Below are 15,707 nucleotides of genomic sequence, written 5' to 3'. Positions count from 1 at the left end.
TTCGCGAAGTAAGCTTGGTGAGTAAGATAATTAAGTCATGTTTGATGTTCATTTTATGCAAAAAATATAAGATTTGAGCTCTTTCTCATCTCCATTAAAATAGTCCTAAAACTGAAGTGAATGACAATTGACAATTGATCAAAGTTTTGTATTTTTAATAAAATTATATAAAGTACTCAAGTACAAGTACCTAAAAGCCTACTTTTAATGTTTACAAGTCGTAAAAACTCTAATGGTAACAGTCTAATACTTATCCAAGTTCATGGAATGTTTCAAAGAGAACACGACTTCAAGCTAATGGCAATCACACAGCTCATTGAAATCCTGCTTAAAATTAGCCCTTTTTATTTCATTCAATATCATTTAAAATGGTGCTCAAACTTATCTAAATCGCTGGGAATTTAATGTGTTAGCAATATTTGTATTATATGTATCCTTCAGTAAGTTTTGAATGATATTTTTAAAAAGTTTGGAATGCTTCAGAACTATATAGCAATAGATGCGATATCTGCGGCCAAAAGGTTCATACACGAAATAAACCTCCCAAATATAGACTGTTTGAATGCAAACAAGTACAAATGCACGCTAAAGGTTATGTTGCGTACTTTGGCAGTATTGAATGTCAGTTCACCATTTCCTGTTGGCATGCGCTGTTTTTGGTGATGTACCTTTCTGGTCTTGCATCAGATTATACGTTGGTCTGTGACTGTTCACTGTGTTCATATTTATTGTAGTAAGACGTCTTATGATATGCTGTGCAGATGCGAAGACGTGCTGAAGAAGCTAAAGCTACCAGTAAGTTATCTTTATACTAGCACAAACTTTGAGAATTATATATAAACTAGCTGTACAACTCGGCGTTGCTCGGGTAATGAATAAGTCTTTAGACAGAAAATTTATTTGTATTTAACATATAACAACATTTGCCATTGTAACTTTCAAACTACATATCTTCATCTTCATATCACGAGGAAAATGTTTTGTGCGAGTCAAATAAATTACAAAAAATAAAACGGCTATAAAAGGGTTTAGATTTAAATGTGAAATAATTAGCAAGTAATAGCTAAATTAAGTCGGTTTTGCTATGATTACAATAAAAGATGATTTGGTAATGATAGAATTATTACGAACTGAGATAAAAAATAAAAATCCAGAATATGTTGAATCCGCATAGAAGTGTGTTTAAATACTTGTCCGCTTGAGAAGAATTGGCCCTGACCCCAGATATAGTTTGAAAAATATTTCTTAATAAGGGCATTGCATCGCGTAGCCGCATTGGTAAAGTAATCAGTGTGCGCTATACCGGAAAGACACATATGGACGGGCACGCCAACTTTGAGAAATCCATATACCAGTATATATACATTTCTCAAAGTACAGTCAAACATGGATAACTCGCCCACGGATAGCTTGAACACATGGTTAATTCGAACGGTTTCTTTGGTCCGTTCCCACGTAATGATAAATTGCTATAGATAACTCGAACTCAACACTGTTAACTCGAACTGTTTTTGCCCAACAGCTACTGAAACGGTTGTTATCGCTTTAGAAAATCACTTTATTCCAAGCCATAGAGGTAAACCTCAGCTTTTCGTAATTCATAAGCGCCGTTATTACCACCATCGGCAAAATATTTTTGTCAACGACTTTTCTAAAAGTTTGGTGAAACTTGATTTATACCAAACATCCGCTTAGCGAACGCCCTTCGGAAGCGAGGTAAAGTGAGTTAATCTTTGCATAAACTTCAAGAAAAATCGGCAAAATTGATCGTGGGTAAAACGCTCAAAAAAAAAAGATGTCTTTTCTTTTGAGCATTTCAACAACGATCAAGTTTTGCCAATGTCAATCTAAAAAACGTCCTGGCAATAACATCACCTCAAACAACAAACCAATCTCAAGTGATAGAAAAATATCTATACTTTTTGATAAAAACGTTTTAAACTTTACATTAGAAGCATTTAATTTGAAACAAGCCATTTGTGCTTTTGATTTATATTATAGTTTGTATATGTACATGTATCTACTAATAAATAAGTAAATAGATGGACTTGTGACAGTGCTCTGATAACTTGAACGCTCTGATAATTCGAACACTTTCGCTCGGTCCCGTGAAGTTCGAGTTATCCGTGTTTGACTGTATGTGTATGCATGTGTGTCCCTTCAGCTATAGCTATTATTAGAATAGTTGTAGCTGGACAACGGCATTAGAAGCTTAGCATTTATTAACTGGCTTACTGGATTTTTCCATTGGCAATGTGTCAGGCTAATAGCAAGTGGCGGGCAACTCTCATTACTTCTCATTGTTGATAAGTTGATTTTTAATACTATTTTCCATTGGCATAGTGCCAGGCTAATAGCAAGTGGTAGGCCACTCTCATCAATTTTCATTGTTTATAAGCCGATTTTGAATACCCGGGGAACGCCGGAAGGCACAGCTAGCGTAAACATGTATATATATATTATATAGACAGAGGCATCGTAACGTGTAGGCGCAATGCTAAAATAATAGCTATAGCTAGACAATCAAAACGACAAATACACAAACGACCAACTTTGAGAAATATATATATAGTTTATATCATTGTATTCTATATTATACTAGCATACTGGATTGTCGTCTCGAGTTGTTTCCAGTGAGGTGCGGTTTTGTAAATGTGGTGTTCATATTGTTCATCTTTTTTTATCAAATCTTTAGAGTACATTCAAGAGTACATCCGAGCCTCCTATGTTTATGATTGACTGTTTTTCCAATTTCTTATTTTCATGCTTCTCCGTATGAGTAATATCAAGGACAATAAATGTAGTTTATTCACTCTCAAGTATACAACTAATCGTTGATCTGAAAACATAGTTTATATACCCATTAGCTATGGCCATATTTTGCGTAGCTATTTTACATAGCTGAACAAAGGTTAGCAACACAAATTAATAATTGTATATAGCATAATTGTGTAACGTTAGCTATAAGCATCATCTCAGCTTTTACTTATATAAGTGTAGCCTATTTATTTTTCGTCGCTAGTTCTTTTAATTGTTTATTTGCTGTCTTTTGGCAGGCAGATGAAATGTTTTAACTTTTTTTTTGCCAGTTATATACAAACTTTTTTAGAGCTAATATGTTCATCAACTTCATTTATTAAAATTGTTGTATTTTGGAGGTGCACTATATATACACATACATATATACACATACACTCTAGTTTGTTTTGTAGTCAAAAAACCTACGATATATATTTTTAATAAATGCATGTAACATTAAAACAATGCATTATATTAAACTGTAAAAAAATTAATTGGAAAAATTAAAATTTTTTGTAAAAACTAAACAAAGTAACAGTTTACAAGAGAAAGAATATTTTTATGTTGTTGGCTTGGCAACACATCGGTCTAGAGGTAGGTGTGGTGTAAGAGATACATAGATTTAAATTATCGTAACATAGATTAGGAGAAGTTTAAACTAGTTTGGCTTGTATATGTATATGTTTTATTATTTTATATTTTCACATTTGGTTGTCAGTCATTTTACCCTACCTCCTGAAACTGCAAAGCTATAAAAAACCGAGATAATTGCTTTGGTTGTTGAGTCAAAAACTACCTGGGTTTATTGTTGTGTTTTTATGTAGTAGTCAGTAGAGGTCTGAATGTATATAACTGTATATAACTGTCTATAAGTGTATATAACTGTCTATAAGTGTATATAACTGTCTATAAGTGTATATAACTGTCTATAAGTGTATATAAATGTCTATAACTGTATATCACTGTCTATAAGTGTCTATAAGTGTATATAACTGTATATAACTGTCTATAAGTGTATATAACTGTCTATAAGTGTATATAACTGTCTATAAGTGTCTATAAGTGTATATAACTGTCTATAAGTGTATATAACTGTCTATAACTGTATATAACTGTCTATAAGTGTATATAATTGTCTATAACTGTATATAACTGTCTATTCATAAGTGTATATAACTGTCTATAAGTGTATATAATTGTCTATAAGTGTATATAACTGTCTATACGTGTATATAACTGTATATAACTGTATATAACTGTCTATAAGTGTATATAACTGTATATAACTGTCTATAACTGTATATAACTGTCTATAACTGTATGTAACACCAACATTTACTTCTCATAAGCTGTATACTTCTCACTGTCTAGTTCTCAAAAGCATGTACGATGGGCAGTAAGTAGCCTATTGTCTGCTGTTCAGTTGTATCATTCTGTATTTTTCTAGTCAATAAAGCCATCCAAGGATTCTATGCCAGACTCCAACTCTCACTGGTGTCAGCCCCTCTTGACAGCTGTAACAAGTAGCATGAATGCTTCAGCTAACTGCAAGAATGCCTTGCGTCAGACATTTGGACCTGCCATGCATGTCTTTTATGGGCCAAACTACAGGTACATTTGACCTTGGCAATTGCCATACAGTAGACACTCCTATAACGTAAATTCCAGATAACGTAAAAAATTTGTCAAGTATCTGCTTCGTACTATGTAAAAATTTCCATATAACGTAAAGTGTCAAATCAGGCTAGTTTTCAAAATCGATTTGAATGTTAGTTTATTTTGCCGCACGTGCGGGAGAAAAAACGCCGTGCGTTTAGCCTTATATCTATTGTGTATAACTTTCGCGACATTCTAGTTCGTTGTAAATAGATCGTTAAATGTGTTGACAAAAAAGCGAATAAGATATATGTGCAATTTTTCATACATACAAAGGCGATCGATTAGTGCAGGTGTTACAGCGTCGGTCTACCGGTCTTACTGTCACAAGTTGGAGTGTCGTCAAAAACTATCTTAATACTAACTTTGACCCCTGGATAGTGATAGACGACGAACAGGTAGAAGTGCTTTTTGTAGTAAAAATATTTGGTTGTTTTGCCTTATTGGAGGCGTACAAAATATTTGTTAATAGCTTTACTTTGCAGAATAGACTTCGTTGTTTACAAAAGTAAGCGAATCCTTGTTAATGAATGTCGAAAATGTGCAGTTCCTATCAACATTTTATCAAATTTACCGCAATCATGGTCTATAAAACCAGCGAGATTGATCATAAAAAGGAGAAAAGTTGTTGATGCAAACCAATAATTCTGCAGTTACGGTACAGCCTACAAATTGAAAGAGTTAAGTCAAGTTTTTCCTTTTTGCATGGCCAAAGGGGTGAGTTTGGAAAGATCTTGGAACAGATTAGGCTATTTACATGTATTTTACTGTTCTTATAACATAAATTCCCTATAGCGTAAACATTCCTGGAACAAATTATTTACGTTATAGGAGCGTCTACTGTATTTGTTTTACTTCCAACTGGTTCTTACTATGGAATTGTCAATGATTGTTTTATTATCATGGTTTAACCTTTTGAACCCTGGCCATCCTTGTCAATGCGTGTCAGTATCCCTGGTCAATTTGTCCAATGATCAGATGTTTCTAAACATTCATTAAATAAACCTAAATACAATTATGATATATGTGATTATATACAATACAATATGACAAATAAATTATCATAATACGTTGATAATTGGTAAAACACCAGTAAAAAGGTCCGGCAACGCACCGCAAATGTCACTAACTAGAAAAAAAAGTGTTTCACAGTTCTTCGGGCTAAGACGATAAAATTTCAGACAGTTTTTAAAAGTTGTAAAAATCTTCGCAGTAGCATCATATCCATCGAGCACACGTTCATCATCATTTTATGACCTAAAATAATCTGCTAAATTACTATATCATATATACTTTTCACCTTCATCACCAGAATCCATGACTACCAACAAACAAACCAAATCAATTTTTTGTTAGACCGTAAATTTTTTGTTAGACTGTTCCAAAAAGAATTGTTACTATAACGAAGCAAGTAGATATAGATATTTGAAAACTGTTAAAATGGAAGTAAAATTTCTGGTCTAACGCCCTGTGCAAGAATTAATTTGATTGGTTTACGTTGTTACTTAGAAGCAGCATTTGTAAACAGAGCCATGTGAGTGCCGGTATTGCCATCGTTAGGGTTTTTGGCACACTCTACGCTATGCCGTAATACCGGCTGTTATGGGTTTTTGTGTTCCTGTATTTTGTACTTAATTTCGGCGAGTTTTGATATCTAGAACTTTGAGCAAACAATCAGATGTCAATCATGCCTGATTTCTTATTTGTTACTGTAAAACATGGTTTGAGAATGGTGCTTTGTTACAGACAGACACCTAGCAAGATATTATGTTATAAAAAGCTTTTAATTGGGTATGTTTGACAAGAACTTGCAAGATATGGTTGTGGTCTTGAAATACTCGCACGGTCAATTACACTATTACACTGTGTTAAACTATTTATATTATTGGTATAATATTTATATGATTGCATTTGCTCTTTGTTTAACAGTTGATGGGAGTGTTAGCTTTTTATGTAAGATTATATTATTAATATTTTATAGTGGGTATAACAGAATGTTTTATAATAGCATGAAGTGGTAACCATCGTAGTTTTGTGTAAACCTATTAAAGGTGGTTTACTTGTGGCAAGAGGAAGTCCTCGGAGGATTTGTGACAAGTAAATCTCTTATTTGCTCCTCTTTTATTCAAAATGTCAAGTGATTGGCTGAGGAATACGAAAAGAGGTACTCAATGATTTTCTCGATCTGTCGACGTCAATAAAATGTATACTTTAATGAGAATGACGAGTTTTTAAATAAATGACATATTATTGTGTTACTAACTGCAATAAAGAAGTCTCACTCACATTGGCCTTTTATTGGAACGGTAGAAAATGTTGCATGATCAGGGGTTACAGTTTGTTTTTCTGTCACTCCGCCGACAGTAGGACTACTAATTTTTATTTAATGTTCAAGTGACTGCTCAGTTGTCTCGCTAAGCTCTTCTAAAGGCGTGGTCACACGAGCGCCGAACCGATTTAGAGGTTTGGTTTGGTTCGGAAGTTGTTTTACTTCGGTTCGGCTAAGCCATATGTCACACGGCATCCGAAGTCACTTCGCTTCCTAGATACCTTACGTATAAAGACAGGACACTGTTTCATTGGACACTGTTACATTTTATCAAATTTACCGCAATCATGGTCTATAAAACCAGTGAGATTGATCATAATGATTGGTAGTTTTTATGTATTTGAGCTAAATATTTCTATTGTAAACAAAAAACTTTGAGGAACAATTATTAATTATAATTACGCAGTAGATTTATCAGAAGATCATTCAGCTGCTCAAAACAAAACACTCAATATAAGGATTTTGTCAACCCTTCTCATCAACATAATTATATTTTTTATTAACATATGAATGTTTTTCTATGCTGGGTACATAACAAACAAAAACAGTCTTTATCATAGTACTGTGGTTTTACATAAATAAATCAGTCAACGATACTTCATCAGGGTGAATATGACAGATTACTTATATTCTACGCGAAAGAAAATCACAACCATTCTCTTACATTTATGCAAAACTTAAGTGCAACATCTTACATTTATGCAACATAATCACAAATCCGAGTGAGCCTTGTCGTAAATTGCTTCATGTTGTTTATTTAACGAAATAAAAGTATTGTCCCATTTCTTTTTTAACTTGACTCACACGCACTTAAGGAGAAATGTAAGGCGTGCTCGCTAGAATTTTAATCAGCCAGTAAGAGCAAGGTTTCGTCACGAAATTTTGAGCAGGACCAAAATGGTTCGTTTCAATTAGAAATGTCTTTGGCCGAACAGTTTACAACTGACAGCGACGTATTTGTGCATCGTTTAGTTCGTTTCGGCGCTCATGTGACCACGCCTTTACCTTGTGCTATAACGTCTGCTAATAGAAAACTGTTTGGTTGACCTTGTAGGCTTGTAGCCATTACTAGTATGCAAAGTCTCGCCATTAATGTCCTGTTTTGTCTAGTAGCTTTCTGTAGCTTTTTAAGTTTTAGAATCACATCCTATAGTCAGTGTTTCTGGTTTATTTTTCAATAGCTCTTCAGTACCGCAATTTGGCGTCAAAAGGAAGAGAAAGTTCTCAGGTTCCACCCCTGCCGCCAAAAAGCCTGCTGTTCCACATCTTATCCAAGGGGAGTTAGCTCGACTTGACAAGAAGTTTAAAGTGTGCAGAGATAAGGCGAGCGAGAATCTGGATGGCTGTGACGATGGGCAGGGCCTGAGGCTACAGTGTACTTTAGGTTGGTTGGTCTTTCGCTCTCTGCTGTTGCTTTTCATCTCTATCAGCATCCATATTGTTATGTTGACAGTTATTTCTAATTGCTATGGTCATTCTACCTTTTGCCAACTTGTAGCTAACACTTCTCCCTTCTACTAACCTGTACCCAACACTTCTCTCTTCTACTAACCTGTATCCAACACTTCTACCTTCTACTAACCTGTATTCAACACTTCTCCCTTCTACTAACCTGTATCTAACACTTCTCCCTTCTACTAACCTGTATTCAACACTTCTCCCTTCTACTAACCTGTATCTAACACTTCTCCCTTCTACTAACCTGTATTCAACACTTCTCCCTTCTACTAACCTGTATCTAACATTTCTCCCTTCTACTAACCTGTATCCAACACTTCTACCTTCTATTAACCTGTATCTAACACTCCTACCTTTTAATAACCTGTATCTAACACTCCTACCTTCTAAAATCCAGCTTCCGGTTTTTCTGCCGTCTATTAACCTTCAACTTTATCTTCATCTAAAAACGCTGTATGCCTGTATATAAAACTATTATGAAAGCATTAGCATGTGTCATTGATTCAAACCCTCGTATCAATATTAAAAGCACTACAGCTAGTCAGTAAGTGTTGTGTGGAGAGAATAAAGGTGCCCATTTGCCCTCAGGCTCGACGTTTTCTCTTATAGCTTGCGAAACAGCCAAAGCGCGAGTATCTTTTCTTCCATTTTTCATTGTTTCTTTTCTTCCATTTTTTATTGTTTCTCGGTTTTATTACAGATGATAGAGGTCTGCCATCTGTACCACCTATAAAGTTTTCAGTACCAGAAACCTACCCTGATACTAGTCCTTTTTGTGATATGGAAATGGAACTATATGAGACTTCGGATTTCTTCATGGACATCAAATTCAAGTTTTTAAACAGTCTCAAGAAATTGCAGAATAAACATTCGATTACGGCTCTTCTAGAAACATGGGTAGGTGTTTGCTTTTAGCTTATATTGTATCTCACCGAGGCTACACACTGATGTGATACAATGAATATCTGTATCATACTCCTTTTCATTATTCAACACTGTACTAGCTATATGCATTGCAACTGTGGAGTTGCCTTTTCAGCTATCCTGTAGCAGTGATCATAGCAGTTTTTTATTCAAAACATTTCCTGAAGGAAGTGAGTAAAGACAAAGTTAACTATTTATGGAGTTATTGATGATTAGTTCTGTCATTTACTAGCGCGTGTTAGCTGGTAACAAATGAAGTCACTCTGTCATTTATTAGCACGTGTTAGCTGGTAACAAATGAAGTCACTCCGTCCGCAGTTTGTCAGTTCTGGTTTAGCTGGTTTCACCTCCTCCATTTACAGCTTGTGAGTGTAAAGCAGACAGGAGCCAACCTGGGTGCAGAAACCACGAATGCTGTGGGTCCATTAGCTGTCAAGGAATAATTCACTTGTATTTTTTTTTAATTTGTAAAATGTATTTCATGTCTATTGTAATAATAATAGCGTGCAGTAAAAAATGGTTATTTTTATTGCAATAAGGTAGCGGTGACAAGCAACATATGGGTATTAGCTTTTTAAGATTAGCAGCCTCTTTTGTTACAAAAGTAAGTTCATACAACTGGTTATAGCTTGATATACATCTTGGTACAGCAATCACCGAGTTCAACTGTTTCTCATCCATTTTCTTTCTATGTTTTGTACAAAATAACCGCAAATAATAATTCTTGTATAGTTCTTGTACAAAGTAATTTAATTGGTTTATTGTCAACAATGATTAGCTCTGAGCGCTTGCAGAGTAAACAATGTTTCCTCTCCTCCACTCGCATTAGAATAAACAGGAATGTAAGTTTTAGCGAGAGACATCAGTGGCAGTCTATCGCCAGTGCATGGTTTCGAGTTTGATACTGCATTGCTTGAGTTGTCATGAGCAGTCATGTACAATAGTTGAAGAAGCTCTCTGTACAAATATAAACTACAATAATAAAACATAATTTGTCTCTTTGTTTTGAAGAGGAGTAGTCTAACAAGCCTGATAGCAAGAATGTGATATTGATAATTAGTTACGCGTAATCATTGCATGTGGCTCTCTAAAAACAACTGTGTGCTGTTTATTAAAAAATTCTTACAGCGTTGTTTTGGTCAAGCGGCGATAAAATACATGTGCTGTATTTGACGGCCTATAAAATGCACTTTCTAATCCAGAAAAAAGGCCTAAAATTCCCATGCATCTTATGTGCATAACGAATGCTCAAAATTGGAGAACTTGGACTAAAATTTTACCGGAAAACGATGTCTTAGCCTTACATTCAGCGAGACTTAAATCTTTACAATTGAAGCACTTTTTACTGTATTATTAGATCTTGCCGCTGGGAATAACGATACAAGAAATGGATTATGGTTATTTTGTCGAAATTGTGCACTTTCCAAAAGGCCGTTTGTAAAAATTGAAGCCTTATGTCGAAAGTAGTTTTGGTGTACTTATTTTGGGCCTCCTACTGAAAATAATATGTTCTTGGCTGTGAAAAAAATAAATGATGGAAAGCAAAAAATGAAAACCATGATGATGATGAAAATGGCGAGTTAGTGCATTCTGGTGACGATGAATTTTTGGTTTTAAAGACAAATAAAATCTAACTTGGTTCTATATATTTATGCTCACTTGTTATGCCTAATTTTTCATTATTCTATTTTCCTAACTTTGGCAACAGTTAAGTTTCTGCATGGATCAAGTTTTCTCCTTTCCAAATAGTTTCCATGATCGTTCTGAGTGAGCAGGTAAAATTTATGATTCTGTAATAACCTACTAAAATACATATAAAAACCTATGATTATTTTTTTCCTCGATGTTCAGCTGAAACTGAAGCATGTCTTTTGCAAAAATGTCTTTTATATGCTGTTCATTGAGCGGTACATCTTAGTTTTGCAAAAGGTTGTTTACTCTTTCTCAAAGGTAATAACCTTGAATGAGAAGACAAGTCTTCACTTTGTTGCTATTCATCGAGTAACTAATCATGCTGCATAGAAGAGCCGCTCAGCAAATTTATTAACAAAGTTTTTAGTGCAGAAGTTTACGTTTGACTTTTCCCATCTAGATATCTCATATAGGTCAAACTAATAAACCGTTAAAGTAGCTTACATGATGGAGTTGTCTATTCCATGACATTGTCAAGGCGCATCACCATTTGAGCGCACTGGAGTTAGCTCTAGCTTTTGGAGCATCGAATCGATGCTATCTGAGTCACCAGTTCTGTTCTCTGGACCTGCTTGAGAAAAGAGTTCATGTGTGCAGCCTCCAAATACAGGCTGCAGGTACTTTTTAGGGTTTCGCCTGATCTCTGTCAGCTTCTGTCCTATAGTTGCAAGGAATTCTGGCGGAATATTCTCAAAGAGATTCATCCTTGGTAGAAAATAGTGGTGACACTGTGCAGATGCTATGCAGTACAGCAGGTCATCAAGCAACCCTACAATAAGTCTGTCAGTTTGTAATATGTCTGGAGAAATCTTTTTGTATGTACCTATATTAACAAATACCACATTTTCATTGTCTGTCTGTTAGTCTACGTAGACATGCATTTCTACTTTTTTGGCCAAATTTATCCAAACTTCACAAACATGCGCTCAGTGCCTTCCTGCAAGTCGCTAAAATATTTGGTTTCAAACCCGCTATATAGTTCCTGAGAACCAGCCACTTGAACACAAACCTGAGGCTAACTGATTTAAAATGAAAGAATTCTGGGGCTTCACGCGGCTGACTGCTTGTGATTACTATAACTATACAAAATATTATATATAATATTATAAAATATATATAATGATTGATAGTGGAAGAAACCTCGCACTATCTTCATGCTTACTGCTAGTTGATATTAAACATTTGTATAACAATATTTATGATTCTAATAATTGAATGAACGCAGTTATTGATGTTAGATATTTGATAAGTAGTCCTTGTAGTAATGGAATCTAGTCTGGCAATGCCAGCAGACATTGTTCAAAATCTTACGACTTTTTCAATGTCCACAAGTTTCAAAAATCAATATTTTTTGGGTTTCATAGAGTTTTGAATAAAACTTGCTGAAGTCACTATAAACATGTCCTTCAAATTAAGTCTTTTCACTAGACCCCAATTAGCAGTAAGGATTATTCTAATTCTTCAATTATGCAATTCTTCACTGGAATGATGGTGTAATTTTTATTATATACTAACCGAATGTCGGGCGTTGCACAGGTATTAAAACCAGCTTATAAACAATGGCAGGTAATCTAGTTGCCATTGAATAATTTGAGTAAGTTAGTATATGTATTGTTAAAGTTACTAATAAGAGCCATGAGAGCAAGCTTTAGTGACGTTGCGCATAACACAGAGTCGCTACGCGTATTTTAACCCAAATAATGACTATCTGCCCAATGAGTTCATGGTGTCCGGTGTGGCTTAATGGGTTAGCTTGTCAAAGAGAGGTTCCGAGATCAAATATTCTGTGATGTGGTTTCTTCATTGCTAGAATGTAATCACTATGGAAAGACGCCAGACGACAAACTTTGAGATTTATATAATTATACAGATTAATAAAAGTAGCAACAATATTAATGAAAGTAAGAGCTGATAAGAGCTGAGTAAGATATGATCACTGTTGATCATTTGATAAAACATTTTTCAGCCAAGCAACTCATCTGGTTTGCTGTTTACAGAAAGATATTTGTAGTTGGGTACTTACGTTTGTACAAAAAATAATTGCTGGGATTTTTATTATGCACTAGCATTAGGCTTTTAGGTTCCAGTTGTGCCATACTGTAGGGGACTGGTTATGCATTAAAGCGTTGTAATAGCCTAACATTCTTTTTAAATACACTTACAACCTGAATTATTATCAAGACTTATCATTATATTTAATTATCCTATTTAAGTTGTAACATAAGTTTTACATTTTAAGTAAAATTCAATCATAAAATATGAAACAGAAAGCTGATGGTTAGTACAAACTAGAATTTAAAAAAATCCCAAAAATTGCTTCACACCTTTTGTACAAAGTACCTTTTTGGTTGTAGCTCAATGCCAGAAACTTCACTGGGGAAACTTTCTTGGCTTACTAGCGAGTAGATTGCGAACAAAATGATTTTATTTGCAACTTTTCAACTGAAGTGTATACAACGTTGAATAGTTTGTAAGTCATGAAGTATTCACACGATATACTTTAGTCCTGATATATACCAGCACCGTGGTAGTTTTGAATGTCGTGAGAGACCGTCAGGTGCACCGATAAGGCACAGAAAATAACTAAATGTACAATAATTATATCATCCAGGAAGGTGAATGATTGGTGCAGGTGGTAGTGCGATGGGTGTGGGTTCAAATCCTGTATGAAGTAATCTTTTTTACGACCTTCAAATGGAGCTTCGGACATATGAACACGGCTCTTATTATTATAAAGATGTAATCCCATGACCAAACACGAGCAAAGCGATTGTTTGGGAGCTTTATGATAAATGCATATGTGCACACAACTCCCGAAAAATTATCCGTCAACGGCTGTTACCAAACCCTTTTACCGAAATCCCATCAAAAGATTTAACCATTTTTGTGTAGAGTCGTTTAATTATAATAATGATACAAAACATATTTAAATATGTTACCGAGTCTTTGAAAAATTGACGCAATATCCTAAAACTAACCAATCTGATTGGATTATACATAAATATACAGATTAATTTGGCCTAAAATTGCAATAAAAACTTGACAAGCCTGTTTTAATCAAAATTAAGACCGGCCAACGAAACGCTGATAAGGCCGTGCGACAGAGAATAGAACCATTAAGTCGTGCGCATTTCACGAGAAAAACGTACACATTTCGTCAGTCTATGGCATTGTCCAATTGCCGAAGGTTTCTGTAATTAACGTAGAAGTACTGAAAAGTAAACCGTTTCTTTTTGCCGATTCTACAGGACTTTGACATTTTGGACACTTATAATGAGTACTTTGGTATTCCAACGGATGTCCAAAGCAGTGAAAGTAAAGGAAATGACGATGAGATTTTTTAAACGATTCTTATAAGATTATTACAATATTTAATTGTAAGAATAATTATTCAGTTTTAGAAGATTATTATGACATTTAGTTATAAGAATAATCATTTGAATTTACAAGATCAAAGAGATATAAGATATATCAGAGAGATATAAACATATAATATTTTCCTTTCATTATTACTGTTTGTTGTACATAATAACACCTAGTAAATTACAGCTACCATTGCAGCTACCATTGCAGTTCTCCTATTGCACTGCAGTGCCATTTGACTGCTAATATTGCATTTCTCAACCAGCAGTACCCTTTCTTTTTCCATTATCACTTTGGTCGTGGGCTGTATGACAGGGGAATTTCTAGTTATAATAATGTCTCTTGCAAGTTAGTACACAAAACTCGAACAGTGGAACAAACTTACCAAAAACGCAGCGTGAAAGATTTTCCCAACACCAATAACTTGGTTGATGCCTTTCACAAGCCCATAGGGTGATACTTTTGCAGTGATAACTATTCAGTACTGCTGGTAGACCTGCCAGGTGCTTCACAATGTATTTGAATATTTTATGAGCGTGCTGCTTGCAAGGCAGCTCTGTGTCAGACAGCAACAAAACTTCTGCCTTTGAAAATGACAACCTCCAATCAGTAAGTTTGTTGCCTCCTCGTGGTGGCTTGCACACTACCATTACTCCAAAGGAAGTTATCTCGTCTACGAGCTTCTGTGGTGGCCACTTTCTTGGTCGGGTGATCCATTCGGCTGCTAAAGAAGGCCATTCGGGAAGCAGGAGCGCTGGAACAATGTCCACATCTGACTCATTAAACCGTCGGTCTTCTTGAGCGCTGTACGGGTTTGTTGACTTTGGATAGTATGTGTATTGTACTAGCGATCGGGTTTCCTTTATTTGTATTGCGGGTCCATGTTCAAAAATATCGTATGTTCTGAAAATCTGAGGTTTTTCCACTTTCACGAGAATGGAGGACATCTCCATTCGCTCTCGACACCGATTTATGAATAAATGAGGTGATAGATAACTTTTCTCGCCCTCTTTATAAGACGAATACATCAAAAGCACTCCTCCGTTATAGTTCTCGTGTTTAGATGGTATGCCTGTCTTTAGCAACTCAATTCTAATAAAGCAAGGGCTTTCGCAGTCAGTTGCGGATATGCTGTAGGTTAGAGATTCATCTAACAGCTTGCAAATATCTATGACAGCCATTATATCTGACTCTGCGCTATACAGGATGGGTAGACCAAACTCTGAATGTCCTATATATACTGAACATACATTTTCAGCTGTACTTCCCGTTGGCAGAATATTAACCTCTAGCGGTTCCAAAACTCTCTGAATAAGCTGAATACCATAATCCTGAGTGTCGAGGCTTGTTTCCGTTGGGTGCTTCCATGACAGCTCCTTGAAGTTGTTGAGTAGTAAGGCTAATAAAGCGTTGTGAGTTTCTCCACTGGCATGGTCTACTAGCAGCCCTCTACTACTACTCATTGTGTAGCTCTTCCTTATAGCTC

The 15,707-nt window shown here is 35.2% G+C and overlaps 2 protein-coding genes across 4 annotated transcripts in view; one reads left to right on the top strand and one right to left on the bottom strand.

The window, feature by feature from the left end:
* Positions 1 to 10,122, top strand: part of LOC137386959 (mediator of RNA polymerase II transcription subunit 15-like) — a 25,915-nt gene extending 15,793 nt beyond the window's left edge. Inside the window, exons 8-12 of the mRNA XM_068073206.1 lie at positions 735 to 795; positions 4,247 to 4,410; positions 7,966 to 8,168; positions 8,943 to 9,139; positions 9,529 to 10,122. Of these exons, the coding sequence (XP_067929307.1) occupies positions 735 to 795; positions 4,247 to 4,410; positions 7,966 to 8,168; positions 8,943 to 9,139; positions 9,529 to 9,609 (706 nt within the window). The 3' untranslated portion in view covers positions 9,610 to 10,122. The remainder of the gene's footprint in view (positions 1 to 734; positions 796 to 4,246; positions 4,411 to 7,965; positions 8,169 to 8,942; positions 9,140 to 9,528) is intronic.
* LOC137386960 (protein mab-21-like 3) lies at positions 9,296 to 15,707 on the bottom strand. Of its 3 annotated transcripts, none has more exons than XM_068073207.1 (3): positions 14,607 to 15,707; positions 11,303 to 11,627; positions 9,296 to 10,138 (listed from the first exon to the last, which is right to left on the bottom strand). In XM_068073207.1, the coding sequence occupies exons 1-2, from the start codon at positions 15,682 to 15,684 to the stop codon at positions 11,332 to 11,334; spliced, it is 1,374 nt and encodes a 457-aa protein (XP_067929308.1). In that variant the 5' UTR covers positions 15,685 to 15,707; the 3' UTR covers positions 9,296 to 10,138; positions 11,303 to 11,331. The 3 variants fall into 3 exon arrangements, with proteins under 3 accessions (XP_067929308.1, XP_067929310.1, XP_067929309.1); XM_068073209.1 differs by having other exon boundaries at positions 9,296 to 9,580; XM_068073208.1 differs by having other exon boundaries at positions 9,296 to 9,558.

The sequence above is a fragment of the Watersipora subatra genome, chromosome 2, assembly GCF_963576615.1.
Source record: "Watersipora subatra chromosome 2, tzWatSuba1.1, whole genome shotgun sequence".
NCBI lineage: Eukaryota > Metazoa > Bryozoa > Gymnolaemata > Cheilostomatida > Watersiporidae > Watersipora > Watersipora subatra.
This window is presented reverse-complemented; position numbering and strand designations above follow the sequence as displayed.